We start from the raw sequence: 17,800 nt of genomic DNA on the forward strand, positions 1-17,800 counted from the left end.
GAGGCGTTCCGGAGATGGAGGCACCTGCTAATTGGCGCACAACATAAGGTGCAAGTGTGCACTGACCACAAGAACCTAGAGTATTGGAGGACGGCACGAGTGCTCAACCAACGGCAAGTGAGATGGGCCCAGGAGTTCTCCAAATTTAACTTTGAGATTTGTTACGTGCCAGGCCCAGAGAACATTAGGGCGGACGCTCTCTCACGCAAACCTGAATATTTGGAGGGGGAGGGAGCACCCGAAGAGAGACATGTCATCCCAGAGGACCGCTGGGTGTGTGGGGCCGCATTGGTGGGACAAAGAGAACTGGTAGAGGAAACAAAGAATGATGAATACGCCCAGAATAAGCTCAGAGGTCTTAGGGGTGAGGGAGAGGAACCAGGGGGTTTCGAGGAAAGAAATGGAGCTTTGTATTACAAAGGGGCACTGTATATCCCTGAAGGAGACTTAAGGGGGAGGGTACTCAAGCAGTTGCACGACAGCCCCACGGCGGGGCATTTTGGACAACACAAAACCATGTGGTTGGTCACCAGGGAATTTTGGTGGCCTAAGGTGAGGGAAGATGTACGGGAGTATGTAAGAGGGTGTGAGCAATGCCAGCGAGCCAAAGGGGAGAGGCGGGCACCGGCGGGGCTATTAGAACCCTTACCAACCCCAGAACGACCTTGGGAGGCAGTGTCGATAGATTTTATGACTGATCTGCCGAAGTCCAAGGGGAAAACAGCCATCATGGTGGTGGTAGACCTACTAACAAAGATGTGCCACTTTGTAGCCTGCTCGCATGCAGTCACGGCGGAAGAGACAGCGAAGTTATTTGTAGAACACATTTTTAGGTTGCACGGGGTGCCATTGAGGGTGGTCTCAGACCGAGGAAAACAATTTACTTCCAGGTTCTGGAGGAAGCTCATGAGCTTACTGCAGGTGGAGGTCAACTTTTCGACTGCCCGGCACCCTGAAACCAACGGGCAGGCGGAAAGAGCAAACGGTGTCCTCCAGCAATACCTGAGGTGTTATGTCAATGACAGAGAGAATGACTGGGTAGAAAAGTTGGCGCTGGCGGAATTTGCCTACAACAATGCCGAGAATGTGTCCACAGGGATGAGCCCCTTCTTGGCTAATTATGGGTGTCATCCCAGGGCTTTCCCAGGGGGAGAAGGGGAGAGATGGGGCGTCCCGGCAGCCGAGCATTTTGTAGAAGAAATGGAAGCAATCCATCGTCAGCTCCAACTCAACTTAGAAAGGGCGAAGGAAGAATACAAGAGGCAGGCAGACAAGAACCGAAGGGAAGGTGAAACCATAAGGGTGGGAGATAGGGTGTGGCTGTCAACCCAAGGGTTGCCGTTCAAAGGAGGTTGTAAGAAATTAAGACCCAGGAGATTGGGTCCCTTTGAGGTCATTCAACAGGTCAACCCAGTGGCTTTCAGGCTCCGGTTACCCAACCACATGAAACTGCACCCAGTATTTCACAGGTCGTTACTGTCACCGTATGAGGGGGGACGAGAAGGGATGGCCACTCGGGGACCGGTCATAGAAGAAAGGGAATGCAGCAGCCATGTGGCAGAAATCCTCGACGCCAGGTGGAAGGGGGATCAGGTGGAGTATTTGGTAGCGTGGGAAGGAGAACCGGAGTCAGAAAACACTTGGGTAATGGCAGAAGATATCAATGACGAGGTATTGATAGAAACGTTCCATCAAAGGTTCCCAAGGAAACCTCAGCCTGTGGAGAGGTTCCGGAGGGAATACTTTGGGACCACCGATGAGGAGGAGGAGTTGGAAGGATTCTCGGAATCGGAAGGGGAAGGGGAGATGGACTCTGAGGAGGAGGAGTACTTCGAGACCAGGAACCGCAACAGGTGGAGAGAAGTGTTCGGGACATCGGAAGATGAAGGAAGTTCATTCCGGGGTTTTGCCTCCTCACCGCCCGTAGAGGAGGGGGCGAGAGGGGATGAAGGGGGCCCTGGAGGGGAGGTGGATGTCAGGGAACTGCCATCGGAAGGAAGGGAAGTGAAAGGGCTCACACAGGTTGGGAGAGACTCAGCAGCTGAAGAGGGAACCAGTAGGGGGAGAGGAGCTGAACTGAGGGAAAGGGAGCTGGAGGGATGGCTCAGAGACACTTCCAGCGAAAACAGTGGGGAGGTTTCAGGACCTCCTGTAGGGACACCCACTCCTCGCCGGAAACTGTCACGCAGAGAGTCCAGAAGACGTGTTTCCGTTAAGGAGCTTTTATGTTGGAAGCGATTCCGAAAGCAACCACTGTCGGAATCTGCCAGCGACTGACGGAGCCATGTTTAAGGGGCTCCGTTACAGACAGAGGTTTGCAAACTTGACCAAACTCTGAGGGACTTGGATTTTACACACAAGCAGCTCATCGTCCCATCTCATATAGCAACACCCTAGAGGTCCTGGGCCCTAAGGAAGTTAGATTAGCCTCAACCAGAGCCAGGGCCTTCTCAACACTGGCTCCAGCCTGGTGGAACGCTCTGTCTCATGAGACCTGGGCCCTGCAGGATCTGATTTATTTCCGCAGGGCCTGTAAGACAGAGTTGTTCCACCTGGCCTTTGGCTTAGAATCAGTTTGATTCCCTCCCCCTCTTTCTTTTTCCTTTCTCCTCCCTTGAAGAGGCTGCATCCTAATATTTTAATGTTGTATCTTAATCTTTTAAATTGTATATGAATCAACTTGTTTTTATTACTGGTTTTTAACCACCCTGAGCCCGGTCTTGGCTGGGGATATAAAAATTTGGCTGGGGAAATAAAAATTTATTATTATTAATAATAATAATAATAATAATTCCATCTTGGTTTCACAGCTGCAGAACTAAAAAACTTGCTTCACTCCATGGGAAGGCATTGTAAGCCTGGAATTCTTGTCTGGTCTGTTTCTATTTCAGAGAAACAGACCAGACAAGAAAGGAGGAGGAGTGGCGTTATATGTCAGGGATGTGTATACCTGTGAAGAGATCCAAGATTTAGAATCTCAAAGCCAAAGTGAGAGCATTTGGGTCAAAATTAAGGGAGAGAAGAATAACAGTGACCTCATTGTGGGAGTTTACTATAGATCCCCAAGCCAAACGGAGGACATAGATGATGCCTTCCTGGAACAGATGGCCAAGCATGCCAAAGGAAGGGAGATAGTAGTAATGGGGGACTTCAATTACCCGGATATTTGTTGGATGTCAAACTCAGCCAAGAGCATAAGGTCAAACAGATTCCTCACTGGCCTTGCAGACAACTTCATTGTCCAGAAAGTGGGAGAAGCAACAAGAGGAACAGCCATTTTAGATCTGGTCCTAACCAATGTTGATGACCTGGTTAGTGGGGTAGAAGTGGAAGGATCATTAGGCGCGAGTGATCATGCTCTTCTGAAGTTTACTATACAGCGGAAAGGAGCAGCCAAGCATACTAGGACTCAATTTCTTGACTTTAAGAAAGCTGACTTCATAAAACTTAGGGAAGTGCTGGGTGAGATCCCATGGACAGTAATACTAAAAGGAAAGGGAGTTCATGATGGCTGGGAGTTTGTTAAGAGGGAGATACTAAAAGCACAACGTCAGGCAATACCAATGAGACAGAAACATGGAAGGTGCCTAAAGAAACCAGGATAGCTATCTAAAGAACTTTTAACTGAGTTAAGATTAAAAAAGGATGTGTACAAAAAATGGAAAAGGGGGGAAACCACCAAAGAGGAATTCCAACAAATAGCCAGCACGTGTAGACACAAAGTCAGAAAAGCTAAAGCACAGAATGAACTCAGGCTTGCTAGAGAGGTTAAAAGCAACAAAAAAGGCTTTTATGGGTATGTCCGTAGCAAAAGGAAGAACAAAGAAACAGTGGGGTCACTCAGAGGAGAAGATGGTGAAATGCAAACAGGGGACACAGAAAGGGCAGAACTCCTCAATGCCTTCTTTGCCTCAGTCTTCTCCGATAAAGAAAACAATGCCCGACCTGAAGAATTCGGAGCAAATGATTCAGCAAAGGAAACACAGCCCAGAATAACTAAGGAGATAGTACAAGAATACTTGGCTAGTTTAGATGTATTCAAGTCTCCAGGGCCAGATGAACTGCATCCAAGAGTATTAAAAGAACTGGCAGATGTGATCTCAGAACCACTGGCAGTCATCTTTGAGAATTCCTGGAGAACAGGCGAAGTCCCGGCAGACTGGAGGAGGGCAAATGTTGTCCCTATTTTCAAAAAGGGGAAAAGAGAGGACCCAAATAATTACCGCCCAGTCAGTCTGACATCAATACCAGGGAAGATTCTGGAGCAGATCATTAAGCAAACAGTCTGTGAGCACCTAGAAAGGAATGCTGTGATCACCAATAGTCAGCATGGATTTCTGAAAAATAAGTCATGTCAGACTAACCTGATCTCGTTTTTTGACAGAATTACAAGCCTGGTAGATGAAGGGAACGCAGTGGATGTAGCCTACCTTGATTTCAGCAAGGCATTTGACAAGGTGCCCCATGATATTCTTGTAAAGAAGCTGGTAAAATGCGGTCTTGACTATGCTACCACTCAGTGGATTTGTAACTGGCTGACTGACCGAACGCAAAGGGTGCTCATCAATGGTTCCTCTTCAACCTGGAGAAGAGTGACTAGTGGGGTGCCACAGGGTTCTGTCTTGGGCCCGGTCTTATTCAACATCTTTATCAACGACTTGGATGATGGACTCAAGGGCATCCTGATCAAATTTGCAGATGACACCAAACTGGGAGTGGTGGCTAACACCCCAGAGGACAGGATCACACTTCAAAACGACCTTGACAGATTAGAGAACTGGGCCAAAACAAACAATATGAATTTTAACAGGGAGAAATGTAAAGTATTGCACTTGGGCAAAAAAAATGAGAGGCACAAATACAAGATGGGGGACACCTGGCTTGAGAGCAGTACATGTGAAAAGGATCTAGGAGTCTTGGTTGACCACAAACTTGACATGAGCCAACAGTGTGACGCGGCAGCTAAAAAAGCCAATGCAATTCTGGGCTGCATCAATAGGAGTATAGCATCTAGATCAAGGGAAGTAATAGTGCCACTGTATTCTGCTCTGGTCAGACCTCACCTGGAGTACTGTGTCCAGTTCTGGGCACCACAGTTCAAGAAGGACACTGACAAACTGGAACGTGTCCAGAGGAGGGCAACCAAAATGGTCAAAGGCCTGGAAACGATGCCTTATGAGGAACGGCTAAGGGAGCTGGGCATGTTTAGCCTGGAGAAGAGGAGGTTAAGGGGTGATATGATAGTCATGTTCAAATATATAAAAGGATGTCACATAGAGGAGGGAGAAAGGTTGTTTTCTGCTGCTCCAGAGAAGCGGACACGGAGCAATGGATCCAAACTACAAGAAAGAAGATTCCACCTAAACATTAGGAAGAACTTCCTGACAGTAAGAGCTGTTCGACAGTGGAATTTGCTGCCAAGGAGTGTGGTGGAGTCTCCTTCTTTGGAGGTCTTTAAGCAGAGGCTTGACAACCATATGTCAGGAGTGCTCTGATGGTGTTTCCTGCTTGGCAGGGGGTTGGACTCGATGGCCCTTGTGGTCTCTTCCAACTCTATGATTCTATGATTCTATGATTCTATGATTCTAATTAAAGCTAAAGGTTACCAAAGTCAGTATTAATTGACATGGTGAAAATTTCTGTACATCTCCTTTTTTCCATGTGTTTCACATTTCTTTTTTATGACTGCTGTTCTAATAAATACTCCTTCATAAAAGTTATTGCACTGCATTCTTCATTAAATTATCTTTCCTCCCCCCAAAAGTGGTGTTATGAGCCATCAAACCTCGGAAACACACTTTTTAAAAAGTTTCCACGATTTTAGCCACTAGTATAAGTTGTTCATTTAAAGTTAATGTATTTTTTATATGGGATCAGATGGTTATTATTAATGTTTCATGTGTATGTATGTGTTGGAAGCCATCCAGAGTGGATGGGGCAACCCAGTCAGATGGGCAGGGGATAAATAAAAATTATTACTATTATTATCACTGCTAGTGCTCCCTGAGATTCAATAAGCCTGTCTCTTCTCTGGGACGGATTTTGTTTGGCCCAGTCATGGCATCCCCTCCATCGCCAATGTCAGTCGTCTCTTTGGTCAACCCAAGACTGACAGCAGCAAAATCAAAAACAGAAAACCTGACAGAAGCTACTTATCTTTCCTAACAACTCTGAAGGTGACATTTAAGATGCCTGGGCAGTTCAGATCAGCCGAATCATGGTATAAAAAGGCAGAACTGGAGGAAGATTTTTGACAGAAAAAACTGTAATTTACTATTTCTTGTGAGGGTGTTAGGTTCCCAGGCGTTATAGGGGGCGCTGCTGAGCTCTGTGGAAATGTATGAGGTTTGTTACATAGAGGTATTTTTTGAATTTCCAGGCAGATAGGACGATCCCACAGGGAGCCTTACCAAGAGAGGCCACGATCCCACGATTCTCCTCCATGACGTCCTTATGCAGAGCTCTCTGGTCAGGATCCAGCAACGCCCGCTCCTCATCCGTGAAACGAACAGCAACATCTTCAAAGCACACTGGACCCTAAAAGAAAAAGGGAAATGTCCTCCTCTGAGACAGCAGAAATATGATCTGCTACACAATGCTCTGTTGTTTCCTTCCTGTTAATTGCTGCGTTATTTTTATATATATATATTTAATTTTAACTAATAAATTATAAAATGTACCACAAAACTTATCACTTATACAATCTTTTTAGACTTCCATCAGCACCTCTGATGATCCACCATTTTAACCACTTCTTATGCATTTCTTAACTTTATATTGCCTTTACATCTCTTAACAAATCATCCTCCCCCTTGTCCATTTTTCCCATACTTCTAATAATACTCCTCACAAAACTTCTTGCAACCCTACAAACGTCGTCTGTTCTTCACAATTACTTTTCAGTTTACTCCAGTCTTCCGTGAATTTCTGGTCTCGCCGGTTTTGAATCCTTCCTGTTAGTTTATCTAATTCTGCTGTGTTATTTCAATAGGATTGCTTTGCTGCACATTTTAATTATGGGTACCTATTTTAACGCTTTAATTGAATTCTTTTATTCTGCATTTTAACTATGGGTATTCGTCTTTTTGCAAATAGGTGGTACTCCAGCTTATGTTTTTTTTAAAAAAATAATATTTATTAAGAGTTTAAAAGTTACACACACAAAAAAGAAACAAAGCAAAGAAGCAAAAAGAAACAAAAAACAAAAAACAACACAATACAATGCAAGACAAATAAAACAAAACAAAGACCATTTTAAACAATTTCAATGTCATATCTTTCATTCGCTTATTTCCACGACTTCCTCACACCTCCCTTTTTGTATTCCACATCAATTAATTATTTCAGCAATTCCTTTCCATCTTCCTCTGTTTTCTATCCTATAATTATCTTAACACATTCTAACCTTATTTTATTCCCTTTAATGCTCAATTAATCTATTTATACTTAATTCCTTATAACATTATAACATTTCTGCTAAAGCCATATAACTTCATTCCCACTTTGTTCTAACATTCATTAATTTTGCAATATTTCTATAAATAGTCTTTAAACTTCCAGTCTTCTTCCACCAGCTCTTCTCCCTGGTCTCGGATTCTGCCGATTCTCTCAGCCAGCAAAAAGCAGATGATTCACAACAAAATTTAGGGGTCTGGCAGGGCAAGTCCACCTCCTTCTTTAGCATCCGTTAATATCTTAAATTTTACTCGAGGCTTCCTGCCCTGCCATACAGATCTAGAAACATCCCTCTGCCACCTCCTGAAACAATCCCTCCCATCCAAAACTTGCAATGTTTGAAACAAAAGCAACATCCCCTACCTCACCGCAACCCTCGTCCCCACCACGGCAACTCGGCCCAACAATAGCAGCTTCCAATTTAGCCCTATTTCCAAATCCCCCTTCTCTTCAAGCCAACGTCCTTCACAGTTGCCCTTGAATGAATTCACATTTCTGGCGGTCATACTAACCCCGCAATACCTCTCTTTCTCAACCAATGTTAGTCCTATCTCCTCCTGAAACTCTATCAAGGTTTCCTTTTCCTCGGGTAGGGCTCTGATCCTCAATTTCATCTGTTTCTCTTTAAATTCAGTCATATCAAGTGTCAGCTCGTATTCATCAAATCATCCTTGTATGGATGGGACTCTCTCTCTCTCCAGTTGAATTACTTTGACTTCAGCAGTGAGGGTTTTCTCCTTAACTTCATCCGCAGTTTGCCGTATCAGGATAGATTCCTGTATCAATTTCTGGGTGGTTTCTGGATTAATATTCACCTTTTGTCCCAGGTTATTTAGACTTTCTACCATTAAATCATTTTTAATATTTGCAGCATCCACTTTCATATTTATCACATCCATTTTCTTATGAAGCTGTTCCAGCAAATCATTTATTTTCACTAGTACAATCACTAAGGCCTCTTCTGGCGACATTCCGTCTTTCGCCATAACACTCAATAGATTCAAGGTCAACTCACAGTCTCACGGTTTTTATCTTACAACTGCAAATTTCCCAGCCCAGATCTTATGTAGCCGCCAGTTTCAAGAACTTCCACTAGAGGGAAACAGTTTCTATTTGTATTGATAAGTAATATCCTCTTAAAGCACAGTTCAAACGACCCAAAACTAATTTCAATTTTCAGTTACTTTCACTGCTGGAAACAGTAGAAACAATGTATCTTCTCTTATGCTAGCTGTCAACACGATCCAAGAACTGTCAATAAACGTCTCACCAAAACGTTGGACCTTCTAGCAGCCCGTTCCCAGGGTCCAAGCGGCAGTGTTTTACCTCTCTTGGTCTCTTCCGCAGGCAAACTCAGTTGACAACTTCCCTCTCCCCTCTTCTCCTGCCTCCAAGGGGGGGGGATTATATTCTTTATTTATGGAAATTTAGTCTTTTGCAAAAGGCTTTCCAAGACTTCAGCTTGCAGCCTCAGTTGCTTCAGTCTATTTACAAAAGGGGAAGGCGGACTTCCTGTATTGAACCTTCCCCGTTTCGATGCCAAATTAGACCTTTTTTTTTAACAAATCCAATTTTCCCAATTAAGCTCTACTCACGGGTAGTTACTTTAGAGTCAAATTGTCCACAGGAAAAAGTCAGCGCTCTCCGACAAGAGCTATGCGGCTTCGCTCCGTGGAAGAAGCAGATGATTCGAAGCACCGCACTGCTCACCCCACGTCGCTCCGGATCCCCGAAACCGGGTTTCCCCACGAGTGGGGGAGGTGCAAAGGGTGCCCGCCAAATCCCACGCTCACAGGCTTCTCCCGCCTGTGATTTTTAACGCGTCTCCGCCTTCGCCGTGGCGGCCAGACCCAGATTTCCACGGAGCTGATTCCTCCCGATCAGAGGAATCCAGCCATTGCCGGAGGCGCCTCCCCGGAAGTCGGTACTCCAGCTTATGTTTACGTTATTCTGCCTACACAAGCATTCCAGTTTCCCCGATGGAAGGATCCACTTTCCCCTCTCCTCGTGTGCTGTTCTGGGGAGGTTCCCTCCCAGTGCCCTAGAGCCAAATTCAAGGGGTTCATGGGGGCATGGAGAGGGGGAGGAGTGGGGGGCAGGCTATATTTCGCATCAGATGGGGCTGGCTAGGAGAATCCTGGCCTCTATTTGTTCTCATCTATCCACCGCTTAGAAGCCTATTTTAGCACTCAGTGATCAATCCAGAAATACAATAAGCCTAGTTAGGATGGCCATCTGTCTTGGATGATCTAGCTGAGACTCCTGCAGTGCAGGGGGTTGGACTTGATGACTCTTGGGGTCCCTTTCAACTCTAGGATTCCATGAAAACTGCAACTACAGATGAATCCTACAGGTGACATTCAGAAGGCTGGTGTCACAGAGTTATCTGGGCAGGAAATCCCACACTTCACAGCTGGAGTTAACTCTTTATCAGCAAGAACACGATATTCACAGACTTGGCTAAGTTTCAGGCCTAATGAGAAGAGCAGCTCATTCCCGGAGGGTCTGTCACTTTGCATTTCTTAGTGCAGAAAGTATGGATCTGATATTGATATTTCCTATAAAGGAGTATGACAAGGCTGTATATTGTCTCCCTGCTTATTTAACTTATATGCAGAATTCATCATGCGAAAGGCTGGACTGGATGAATCCCTAGCTGGAATTAAGATTGCCGGAAGAAATATCAACAACCTCAGATATGCAGATGACACAACACTGATGGCAGAAGGTGAGGAGGAATTAAAGAACCTTTCAATGAGGGTGAAAGAGGAGAGCGCAAAATATGGTTTGAAGCTCAACATCAAAAAACGAAGATCATGGCCACTGGTCCCATCATCTCCTGGCAAATAGAAGGGGAAGAAATGGAGGCAGTGAGAGATTTTACTTTCTTGGGCTCCATGATCACTGCAGATGGTGACAGCAGTCACAAAATTAAAAAGCGCCTGCTTCTTGGGAGAAAAGCAATGACAAACCTAGACAGCATCTTAAAAAGTAGAGACATCACCTTGCCAACTGTCAGGGAACTGCCATCGGAGCTAGAGGCGGAGGGAAGGCTCCAGAGGGATGCAGGAGAGGGCCCCAGTAGGGAGAGAGGCAGCCCATCTGCTGGGGAAGGAAATCAGTGTAACACCAGTGGAGAAGGGGGGCAGATGGGGGAATCGGAGAGGAGGCTCCAAGACCCCTCGCCGGAGACCAGCGGAGAGAGTACGGGTACTCCGCTGCCCACACCCTCCCTGCGCAGAAGACTTCCGCGCAGGGAGAGTAGGAGGAGACTTGGCGTCAAACAACTTTTATGCTGGAAAAGGTTCAAGAAACGCCCACTGACGGATTCTGCCAGCGACTGAGACAGTCACGATGCTGGAGGCTGTTCAGTCAGAAAGGGTTTAACCAGGTAACCTCGCCAGCAGTGGCGGCAACTTACGCACGAGCAACCCCTAAATCCATTACACCAACAAAGGTCCGTATAGTAAAAGCCATGGTTTTCCCAGTAGTGATGTATGGTAGTGAGAGCTGGACCATAAAGAAGGCTGATCGCCGAAGAATTGATGCTTTTGAATTCTGGTGCTGGAGGAGACACTTGAGAGTCCCATGGACTGCAAGAAGATCAAACCTATCCATTCTTAAGGAAATCAGCCCTGAGTGCTCACTGGAAGGACAGATCCTGAAGCTGAGGCTCCAATACTTTGGCCACCTCATGGGAAGAGAAGACTCCCTGGAAAAGACCCTGATGCTGGGAAAGATGGAAGGCACAAGGAGAAGGGGACGACAGAGGACGAGATGGTGGGACAGTGTTGTTGAAGCTACCAGCATGAGTTTGACCATACTGCGGGAGGCAGTGGAAGACAGAAGTGCCTGGCGTGCTCTGGTCCATGGGGTCACGAAGAGTCGGACACGACTACAGTGGTGCCTCGCAAGACGAAATTAATCCGTTCCGCGAGTCTCTTCGTCTTGCGGTTTTCTCGTCTTGCGAAGCACGGCTATTAGCGACTTAGTGGCTATTAACGGCTTAGCGGCTATTAACGGCTTAGCGGCTTTAAGAAAAAGGAAACAAACTCGCAAGAACTCGCAAGACGTTTCGTCTTGCGAAGCAAGCCCATAGGGAAATTCGTCTTGCGGAATGACTCAAAAAACGGAAAACTCTTTCGTCTAGCGAGTTTTTCGTCTTGCGAAGCATTCGTCTTACGGGGCACCACTGTAAATGACTAAACAACAACAACAATGCTAATTAATTCAAGAGGGTTCCGGAAGCTTCTCTGCGTAAAAGAAACAAGCAGAAGGTTCCTGATCTTTCCGTTACTCCTTCAGAGAAGCTGAGTACAGCTGGGTTAAAGTGGTTCTGTCATCTCTTCTGTCAAGGTCATGCTGACTGTAAGAAGAGGCCAGAAGGAGCCCGGGTTTCACTTTCTCGTTCTATCTCTCTTCCCTCTGGTGTTCTGTACATAGTATGCTGAGTCTTAAGGTTTAAACTTATAATAAGTTGTGGGAAATTTCAGTTAAGTCTGCAACTGGATTTCTTATGGACAGGGCCAATCCTGAACATTTTAGATTTGTGAACAGATTATGCTCATTTGCCTTCAATAGCAGTAAAACTCCGCCGCATGAAATACAATTGCCTCTGGTCTATTTTGGGGAATCCTGCAACGTCTTTACAATTTCACTCTGCTAACTATACATTGGAGTTCTGCTCTGGATCAATACTGAGTCGAATTCCATGTCAGGGTCTTCCCCCACAAAAGCAGTTGCCAAGAGTGAAGTCCCCCGATTCCCCAGCTTTCCAAGCCCCCTCCTCTCTGAGGTTTCTGGCAAGCGATTGAACAGTGCGTCAGTGTGCAGTCTGCCTTTGCTCCCCCATTGTCAGACAACTCCTGGCTCAGAGAGACAAGCAGGGAGGGTGGCTTCTGGCAGAAGGAGAGGGAGCCCCCGGTGGCTCCTCCTTCTCCTGACTCACCTCTGCCTCTCAACCTCCCTCCTCCCACTTGCCTCCTTCCTCTTCTGCCTCCGATTCTGGACTGCATTCTGCCTCAAAGCCTCCCAGCCAGTGGCGTAGCATGGGTTGTCAGCACCCGGGGCAAGGCAAGTAATTTGCGCCCCCTAACCCGTGGAGCGCGGCCCCCCAGATGTTGCGCCCGGTGTGGCCGGCCCAGCCTGCACCCCCCACGCTACGCCACTGTAGCACAGAACACCATCCCTAATCCTGCAACTGCAAAAAGTTCTGCAACACAGCACAACAGACCGTGCAAAAGGATCGTTGTTGATGCTTTTATTAAAAAAATGTAAACAACAGCCATCTTTATTTACACTATGAGCTAACTGTCTGAGATGGGTAAAACCAATCCCAAAGGGCCCTTACAAACAGTAGATTATGCTACATTTTCCTTGTTTAAATCCACAATGTTTTGGTTTTTTTAAATGCACTCTACCTCCCCACCCTTATACCCTTTCCACCCAAGACGTACACCTGATGCCTTTGTCACACATTACATGCACCCAACCCCTTCCCTGCAGTCAGCTAGATTTCCCTCGCAATAAACGTGGGTGGGTAGGTACCGGAGAAGGGAAACCTGAAAAGAGGAAGTGGCTGCTTTCCTGCATTCTGCCTCAGGGTCTTACTGCCCACCCTGCTCTGTTTCGTTGCTGTGTTTGCTCAAACGGAACAAAGAGCAGGGAAAGCCCCTCCCCTCCAGGCAGAGAGAGAGAGAGAGAGAGAGAGAGAGGCGCCCTCCACGAGTTGTCGAGCTTGGGCTACGGCTGCGCGGCCGACGGCGAGGCGCTAAGGCGCCGGCTCCCCAGGCTGCAGCGCTTGGCCAGGCGCTGCGCTTGCATGCCTGGCCGCGCCCAGCTCGCCTCAGCGCAGCGGAAAACAGAAGCAGTGGCGGAGACGACGACCCCCCACCCCAACCAAGCCTCGATTGCTTGTCCCTTCCCTCTGGACTCGCGCCCCCCCAGGTGTTGCGCCCGGTGCGGCTGGCACCCCTGGCACCCCCCACGCTACGCCACTGCTCCCAGCTCACTAAGCCCTGTTACCCCTTCAGCCTCTGACGCCTCCTCTTCCCAGGTTTCACCATCTGACCGCTCATCCTTCCTCCACCTTCACTCCTTGGGCTCTGAGACGTCTTCCCTTCCTGGTTCCCCGGCTGCTTGCTCCCACTATTCCTCTGTGCCCAACCAGTCCATGACATTGCTCCATCCCTCGGCCTCTGTCCCCACAAGGCAGCTTCCCCATACCTGATCTGGTTCCACAGCCGCTGTTTGCCTTCTGTCCCCATGAAAAGATGGATCAGGAGGTTTTGCCAGCATCATTCTGTCTCCTGCAAGAGAAAAAACGTAAGCAGGATGCCAGGAGTGGCTGCTTCTCTCACAGGTGAAACAGGGCATCTCTAATGACAGATGGGCCTTTCAGAAAGCCTTACCTACTGAGTGCAGTTGGACGTTTGTGCCCATTTCATATGTTAGTTGTGCAAAACTACTTCTCCTTTCCTTTGGACCCTTGTTTCCAACTGTCCTCCCCCCCCCCCAAAAAAAAGATCTCACAGATTAGTTGGAAAACCAACAGAATGAGACCAAACGGAGAAAAGCCACCTTTCTCCTTACCCAGTGGCCTCTCTCTGGTGTCCAACGGAGGCCTCTCTGCCTCACAGGAATCCAGGTCCATTTCTGCAAAACGATCCCTTTTCTGAAAGAGCAACAAGGATTCAAAACAGAGAATGAATGGCGAGAAATGTTAGAAAGAGAATGACAAAGACAGACGCTTTAAGGGTGTTACATCTCATTCTATAGATGCCTTCCCAGGAAAAGAATGGGCCAACAGTAGAGCATTATGGGATGTTCTCCATCCTGTTTGGAGCCCCTTGGGTGTATCCAGAGGAAAGTCTCCCTCACCTGCTGCTCTGCCTGCTTTCTGTCCTCTGCCTGACTTAGGAGGAAACCTTCGGCCAGGGCCACCGCCTGGGAACTGGTCTCCGCTCCACAGTCCCTCACCCAGCTCTCCATCTCCGGTGGAAGGACAGCCAGGAACTGCTCCAAGATCACCAGGTCCAGCATCTCAGCTTTCGTGTGCCTTTCTGGCTTCAGCCATTGGTGGCAAAAGTGGTAGAGTCGGCTGCAAACCTCTCGGGGTCCTTTGGCCTCCTGGCAGCAGAACTGCCTCAACTGCTGGCTCTGCACCTCTGAGCGGAGGGTGTCCTCCTCACCCAGGATCTTCTGCACAGAGTTTTCCCAGAATCCCCCACTGCTCCCAGTTTGGTTGGCATGGCCTCTTCCTGCTCCAGGGCCAGCTGAGTCTCGCTCATCCATCTGTGCTCTCAGGAAGCCTCTAAGAGATTGGAAGGAACCCTTTGGTCTTCTGCCAAGTTCTGCCTGTGCTAATGAGGTGCTAGCAAATCCTACAAAGCAAATACATTGTTTAGTTACAGAATTTTTAGGTCAGAAGAAGAGAAATGTTCCTTGAGCAAGCACGGATGAGTCTTCCTAGGAACCAGGGTGGGACTGTACCAAACCATGAGATATCTTCTGAAGAAGAAGACGGAGGAGGAGGAGGAGGAGGAAGCAGACTCTAGCCCTCCTAGAAGGAAGATTGCAATGCAAAAACGTGGAGGCAACTGAAGGGATTTCTCTGAGGTGAAATCAGTCTAGTTGCTCCTGCCTTCGAGTAAATGCAAGAAGTCAGAACTGACTGACAAGGGAATAATTTGTGTCTTGTGGAAAACGGATGCCTGGCTCTAGTGGGGGTCCTCATCCGGGGGTCTTCAGGGAGTTGCTCCCCCCCACTCCCCGGCTTCTGTCTCCTTTTCTTGCACTTGGTCTCTCTGCCGCTCTCCAGACAGACTCCTGGGGTGGGGTCCCTTTTTCTTTGCTCTGAGGGCCAGGAATGTATCTGGACAAGGGCCAAGTGGGTGGGGCCAAAGACATCTCCCTTGAAGCTTAGGGTGTAGGGCAGGAAATTTATTATTCTATTGGATATCTTAACACACAGCCATTGATGCCCAGGTCCCTGGAGGCTCAGTGAGTAGCAGCGCCCATTTCCGGCTGCTTTGCCAGCAACAACCCCTTTGGGACAGAGAGGATGTGGTCCTGGGATGCCCTGCTCTGGGTGCGAGGGGATCGCTGCAGTGGCCTCCGTGGGGAGCTGCCCTGGGAGACACTGGGAAACTGGTCCCCAATGCGGCAGCCAGACTATGGGCTGGGATCCCTCTCTTTACTCCTCTCCTTTCTCTCCCACCTTTCATTCCTCCCTCCCCGTGGGTTTTTTTTTGGGGGGGGCTAGTCCACCTCCTCGTCCAGCTTTGGAAAACCATTTGCACTTGTTCCCTCTGTTGTGCAGTAATGGAACTCCTTTGTTTAAAGAAATGAGAATTCGTGGGAGTCATTTTTTTCTGAAGGGGGGGCGGAAGGCCAAATGAGTTTGGGACCCTCTGATCTGCAGGAAGGAGAGCGTGGCAGACCTGGCCCCTCCCTGGCAGGACCCTCTCCTCCCTGACTTGGGGTCCCCCCCCCTTGAGCAGATCAGTCCCCCACCGGCCCCCTCCCCTGCTGCAGCCCTGGGACCCCCATCAGATCCCAGAGAGAGAGGAGACTCACCAGATCCCAGGAGAGACGGCGATGCAGGAAAGGACTGGGGAGGGAGGGGCCTAGGCTCTGGAGGACCTGCCCCCCCCACTTCCTGTCCTCTCTAGGAAGGCAGCTCAGATCCCTTTAACCCTTGCAAGGCCAGTCCCCCCAGCTCAGTCCTATCTCGCCTTTCTGAACCTCAGCTCTTTATTCTTTTGAATGGCTCTAAGGGGGCAGCTTCCCCCTGGCTCCGCCTATGGCAAGGGATCCTTTTGGGGGGGGCCTTTGGCTCTTGGCTGGGCTCTGAGCATCTCCCTCGGTCCCTTTGGGGGGGCCTTTGGCTCTTGGCTGGGCTCTGAGCATCTCCCTTGGTCCCTTGGGGGGGGTCCTTTGGCTCTTGGCTGGGCTCTGAGCATCTCCCTCGGTCCCTTGGGGGGGGGCCTTTGGCTCTTGGCTGGGCTCTGAGCATCTCCCTCGGTCCCTTTTTGGGGGGGCCTTTGGCTCTTGGTTGGGCTCTGAGCATCTCCCTCGGTCCCTTTGGGGGGGGCCTTTGGCTCTTGGCTGGGCTCTGAGCATCTCCCTCGGTCCCTTTTTGGGGGGGCCTTTGGCTCTTGGCTGGGCTCTGAGCATCTCCCTCGGTCCCTTTGGGGGGGGCCTTTGGCTCTTGACTGGGCTCTGAGCATCTCCCTCGGTCCCTTTGGGGGGGGCCTTTGGCTCTTGGCTGGGCTCTGAGCATCTCCCTTGGTCCCTTTGGGGGGGGCCTTTGGCTCTTGGCTGGGCTCTGAGCATCTCCCTCGGTCCCTTGTGGGGGGGGGGCTTGGGCTCTTGGCTGGGCTCTGAGCATCTCCCTCGGTCCCTTGGGGGGGGGCTTGGGCTCTTGGCTGGGCTCTGAGCATCTCCCTTGGTCCCTTGGGGGGGGTCCTTTGGCTCTTGGCTGGGCTCTGAGCATCTCCCTCGGTCCCTTGGGGGGGGGCCTTTGGCTCTTGGCTGGGCTCTGAGCATCTCCCTCAGTCCCTTTGGGGGGGGGCCTTTGGCTCTTGGCTGGGCTCTGAGCATCTCCCTCAGTCCCTTTTTGGGGGGGCCTTTGGCTCTTGGCTGGGCTCTGAGCATCTCCTTCGGTCCCTTTGGGGGGGCCTTTGGCTCTTGGCTGGGCTCTGAGCATCTCCCTCGGTCCCTTTCTGGGGGGGTCCTTTGGCTCTTGGCTGGGCTCTGAGCATCTCCTTCGGTCCCTTTGGGGGGGGGCTTTGGCTCTTGGCTGGGCTCTGAGCATCTCCCTCGGTCCCTGGGGGGGGGGCCTTTGGCTCTTGGCTGGGCTCTGAGCATCTCCCTTGGTCCCTTGGGGGGGGTCCTTTGGCTCTTGGCTGGGCTCTGAGCATCTCCCTCGGTCCCTTGGGGGGGGGCCTTTGGCTCTTGGCTGGGCTCTGAGCATCTCCCTCGGTCCCTTGGGGGGGGGCCTTTGGCTCTTGGCTGGGCTCTGAGCATCTCCCTCGGTCCCTTGGGGGGGGGGCCTTTGGCTCTTGGCTGGGCTCTGAGCATCTCCCTCGGTCCCTTGGGGGGGGCCTTTGGCTCTTGGCTGGGCTCTGAGCATCTCCCTCGGTCCCTTTTTGGGGGGGTCTTTGGCTCTTGGCTGGGCTCTGAGCATCTCCCTCGGTCCTTTTGGGGGGGGGCCTTTGGCTCTTGGCTGGGCTCTGAGCATCTCCCTCGGTCCCTTGGGGGGGGGGCTTTGGCTCTTGGCTGGGCTCTGAGCATCTCCCTCGGTCCTTTTTGGGGGGGTCTTTGGCTCTTGGCTGGGCTCTGA

At 49.5% G+C, this 17,800-nt stretch overlaps 1 protein-coding gene across 1 annotated transcript in view; it reads right to left on the reverse strand.

The window, feature by feature from the left end:
- Positions 1 to 15,655, reverse strand: part of LOC308475073 (uncharacterized protein) — a 133,925-nt gene extending 118,270 nt beyond the window's left edge. The window contains exons 1-4 of the mRNA XM_081001890.1: positions 14,335 to 15,655; positions 14,047 to 14,128; positions 13,681 to 13,763; positions 6,411 to 6,537 (exon numbers count right to left, since the gene is read on the reverse strand). Coding sequence (XP_080858016.1) covers positions 6,411 to 6,537; positions 13,681 to 13,763; positions 14,047 to 14,128; positions 14,335 to 14,748 — 706 coding nt within the window. The 5' untranslated portion in view covers positions 14,749 to 15,655. The remainder of the gene's footprint in view (positions 1 to 6,410; positions 6,538 to 13,680; positions 13,764 to 14,046; positions 14,129 to 14,334) is intronic.
- Between the last annotated feature and the right edge of the window lie 2,145 nt (positions 15,656 to 17,800).

This window comes from Podarcis pityusensis (genome assembly GCF_964106645.2).
Source record: "Podarcis pityusensis genome assembly, chromosome: 4".
In the NCBI taxonomy this organism is placed as follows: domain Eukaryota; kingdom Metazoa; phylum Chordata; class Lepidosauria; order Squamata; family Lacertidae; genus Podarcis; species Podarcis pityusensis.